The sequence below is a fragment of the Sinocyclocheilus grahami genome, unplaced genomic scaffold (assembly GCF_001515645.1).
Source record: "Sinocyclocheilus grahami isolate Dianchi unplaced genomic scaffold, SAMN03320097.WGS_v1.1 scaffold440.1, whole genome shotgun sequence".
Lineage (NCBI taxonomy): Eukaryota > Metazoa > Chordata > Actinopteri > Cypriniformes > Cyprinidae > Sinocyclocheilus > Sinocyclocheilus grahami.
In genome coordinates, this window is record NW_015505619.1 from 393,007 (window position 1) to 397,288 (window position 4,282).

At 39.4% G+C, this 4,282-nt stretch overlaps 1 protein-coding gene and 1 pseudogene across 1 annotated transcript in view; both read right to left on the bottom strand.

Annotated features, from left to right (window-relative positions):
* LOC107552007 (protocadherin beta-7-like) overlaps positions 1-2,281 on the bottom strand; it is a 2,974-nt gene extending 693 nt beyond the window's left edge. The window contains exon 1 of the mRNA XM_016233818.1: positions 3-2,281. Coding sequence (XP_016089304.1) covers positions 3-2,187 — 2,185 coding nt within the window. The 5' untranslated portion in view covers positions 2,188-2,281. The remainder of the gene's footprint in view (positions 1-2) is intronic.
* A 796-nt stretch (positions 2,282-3,077) lies between these two features.
* LOC107552008 (protocadherin gamma-A3-like) overlaps positions 3,078-4,282 on the bottom strand; it is a 2,902-nt pseudogene continuing 1,697 nt past the window's right edge.

Here is a 4,282-nt window from a genome sequence, read left to right on the forward strand (position 1 = left end):
GCTGGGAACAGCAACTGCTCCATCAAACAACAGTCTGGGCTTTCTCCTGTGACAAAACTTCACTGCCACGATCAGTATGATGAACGTCAGGAAGAAGGTGGACACAGAAACTAATGCAATGATCAAGTAGGACGTTAATTTAGAGTTGCTGTCCTCATAAGTCATATCTTTAAGTTCAGGAACTTCAGAAAGGTTGTCAGAAATTAGTAAATTTACAGCACAGGTTGTATACAGAGAGGGCTGTCCGTTATCCTTCACTGAAATAACAAGATTCTGCTTCATATTGTCAGATTCAGAAATGTCTCGTTGTGTTTTGATCTCTCCACTATGGAGACCAATGGAGAAAAGTCCAGGATCAGTAGATTTGACAATCTGATAGGACAGCCATGCATTCTGTCCAGAGTCAGCATCTACAGCGATCATCTTGGACACCAGAGAGCCTGACAGAGTCGCTTTAGGAACCATTTCTGTCATTAAAGACTTTCCATCAGGAACAGGGTATAATATCTGTGGAGAGTTATCATTCTCATCTGTTATGAAGACTTTCACAGTAACGTTACTGCTGAGCGGTGGAGATCCATTGTCTCTGGCAACAGCTTTGACAGTGAAGTTTCTGAACTGCTCATAGTCAAATGATCTTACAGCATGAATCACCCCTGTATCTCCATTAATAGATAGAAATGAGGACACTTGGACCCCATTGACTTCACTGGGAACCAGAGAGTAGAGTACAGTCCCGTTCTGTCTCCAGTCTGGGTCATTTGCACTGACAGAACAAACAGAAGTGCCTGGTTTGTTATTTTCACTTATATAAGCACTGTAGGACTGCTGTTCAAATACAGGAGGATTGTCATTCACATCTGAGATAAGTAAATTAATTGTCAAGGAGGTGGATAATGGTGGAGATCCCCCATCTGTGGCAGTGATGGTAATGTTATAATCAGATTCTTTCTCTCGGTCTAGAGCTTTTGTAGTCACTAGAGAGAAATAGTTTTTAACAGATGGGTTCAGTTTGAAAGGAACATTTTGCTGAACAGAGCAACGAATCTGCCGGTTTTCTCCTGAGTCTTTGTCTTGAGCATTAATGATTCCCACCTCAGTGCCTGGCTCAGAGTTTTCAGGTAATGGTTTATTCAGAGATTTAAGGATGATTCTAGGTGAATTATCATTAACATCAGTTACATCTAGAATAATTTTAGCAGTTGATGCCAGTCCCGAAGCATCTTTAGCTTGAATTCCCATTTCATACTTTTTGTCTTTTTCATAATCAATTTCTCCAGCCACCACAATTTGTCCTGTTGTTTTATCAATAGAAAATAATTTTGCAGTTTTCTCTGACATTCTGCTGAATTCATACGTCACTTCTCCATTTGGACCTTCATCAGCATCAGTGGCGCTCACTCTGATTATTTCTGTTCCTGAAGGTGTATTTTCAGCCAGAGTGACTTTATAAACAGACTCACTAAACACTGGGACATTATCATTAGCGTCGAGAACAGTGATGTGTATGACAGCAGTGCCAGACCTCTGCGGTGAACCACCATCAGTGGCTGTGAGTATCATATCTATCTCCTTCTGCTGCTCACGATCCAACTCTTTTTCCAACACGAGTTCAGCGTATTTTCCTCCATCTGCAGTATCATGGACATTCAAAACAAAATGTTTATTTTTCTCCAGTGAATAGCTGTTAATAGAATTTTGTCCAATATCCGTGTCATGTGCCTCGTCCAAGCGAAATTTCTGGCCTTTAACTGCTGATTCTGTAATTTCTAAATGAATACGTTCATTTGGAAATCGTGGTGCGTTGTCATTTATATCCTGAATTTGCAGAATTATTCGGTGCACTTCAAGAGGGTTTTCCAGGACGAGTTCATAATTGAGAATGCAGGACATTCGAGATCCACAAAGCTCCTCTCGGTCTATTGTCTCTGCCACGATTAAATCACCAGTATTCAGATTAACATCACAGTACCGTTTGCTGCTGTCCTCCGTGTCTATCCGAGCCTTACGAGCAGACAATTGTTTCACATCCATTCTGAGATCCTTGGCTATATTTCCAGTTACATACTGGCGCTTCATTTCTTCCGGAATATTGTAGCTCAGATCATCGCAGACGGTTCTCAGAGCGAAGAGAATGAGAGCAACGAAATACGTAAAAAAAGGAACTGAAAATAGCCCGTGTTCCATTTTTGAAGATTTGATGTTGCACCTTCTCAACAGTAAACGAATCTTAGAAATATGTTATAATAAGTCTATCTGTGTCGACGGTCTGTTACTCCATTTTGTGCGGCGTTTATTCTAACAGACAAATCTCTTGTTGCATACATTACAAATGGGAGGAGAGACGCATCACTTTGCAGACTTAGTGAATAGCGACACTGTGAGTATTTTTCTGTTAACTGCAGCACTCAAATGTTTAATGAAAGGACTACAGCAGGGTTCCTCAAATCTCTGCAGCCAATGCGCTGCAGAGTTTAGCTCCAACCCTAATCAAACTCACCTACCTGTGAGTTTCTAATGATCCTGAAGACACTGATTAGTATGCTCAGGTGTGTTTGATTAGGGTTAGAGCTAAACTCTGCAGGAAAGTGGATCTCGTGGGCCAGATTTGAGGATCCCTGGACTACAGTGATAAACTAAGTGACGTGTCATATTTGACAAGGCGTATTATTGTAAAAAATTGTTTGCATAAATTTGTAGCTATATTTATATTGGGAAGGAACTGAAAATTGTCACGCAATCAAAGATAAACTATAGACAGTTCTGGCGCTGTCCAGGCATCTGGTGCTGAAACTGGATGACCTGACAGACATTGGACGAAAATTAAAAATGAACTTAACTTCATATTCATATTAAATGGAGGGGTAAACCCGTTTTACAAGAAAATGGATGACTGCTCTCTATTTACTGCTTCAACCACACTTAGTTCTTGAGTAAGTTTTAACGTAGATGTAGATTGTATTTTTGAAAACAGTGATAAATGGTCTAACACTTTTAGGCAAGCTTCGTTAAAACTTACTAAAAGGCTAAGTTTAAAAAAAAAGACTAAAACAACAACTGAAAATCGCAAGTAACTGTTAAATCTAGCAGAAATCAAATACACATCACAAGCCATAACCATATTGTCCAGTCTAAACACTTTTAAATACCAAAAATTCACACTAACAAATCTTAATTTGGAAGAATAACAAGCCAGAGAAATTCTTCAAAAATAAACCTTTATATTGATGAATGTAGTTTTCAAATGCTGGTAAAGGTGCGCAAGAGGCATGTACATTTATGAGACCCCAAAAAATTGTGGCATAAATAATCAGGACTATTTAAATTGGGTTCATTATAGTGGCAAATGGCTTTTACAGATACGCTGATATGAAATGCCATAAGAGAGAGAGGATAACAGTTTTATACAAACGTGTGAGGTTTTCATAAATTACCATACAAAAAAAGTTATTTGAACAGGAACCACCTTAATAAAGTGGATAATAGAATTAATTCAAATATTATTAAAAATATATATATAATAAGCCGAGACACCATGAAATGCAAAAAAACAGTACAAAAAAGTAAAGCCTCTCTTACCTCATCTTCATTTTCTGTAACGTCAATTGTTATCATGCTCGAGCCAAACTGAAAATTGTGCTCCTTTTTCAGAGTCCCACCAGCAGGAAGTGTGTTTTCATTATATGAGCTCACAAACTTAAAGTCGCTGGTGCGCGAGCCTGTGGTTAGATACGCGTCATAATTGTAAGAGCTGCGGAGAGTTCCTGCTTCATCCACCTCTGCATAATTGGGAGGTAGATAGGTGCTGGGAACAGCAACTGCTCCATCAAACAACAGTCTGGGCTTTCTCCTGTGACAAAACTTCACTGCCACGATCAGTATGATGAACGTCAGGAAGAAGGTGGACACAGAAACTAATGCAATGATCAAGTAGGACGTTAATTTAGAGTTGCTGTCCTCATAAGTCATATCTTTAAGTTCAGGAACTTCAGAAAGGTTGTCAGAAATTAGTAAATTTACAGCACAGGGTGTAGACAGAGAGGGCTGTCCGTTATCCTTCACTGAAATAACAAGGTTCTGCTTCATATTGTCAGATTCAGAAATGTCTCGTTGTGTTTTGATCTCTCCACTATGGAGACCAATGGAGAAAAGTCCAGGATCCGTAGATTTGACAATCTGATAGGACAGCCATGCATTCTGTCCAGAGTCAGCATCTACAGCGATCACCTTGGACACCAGAGAGCCTGACAGAGTTGCTTTAGGGACCATTTCAGTCATTAAA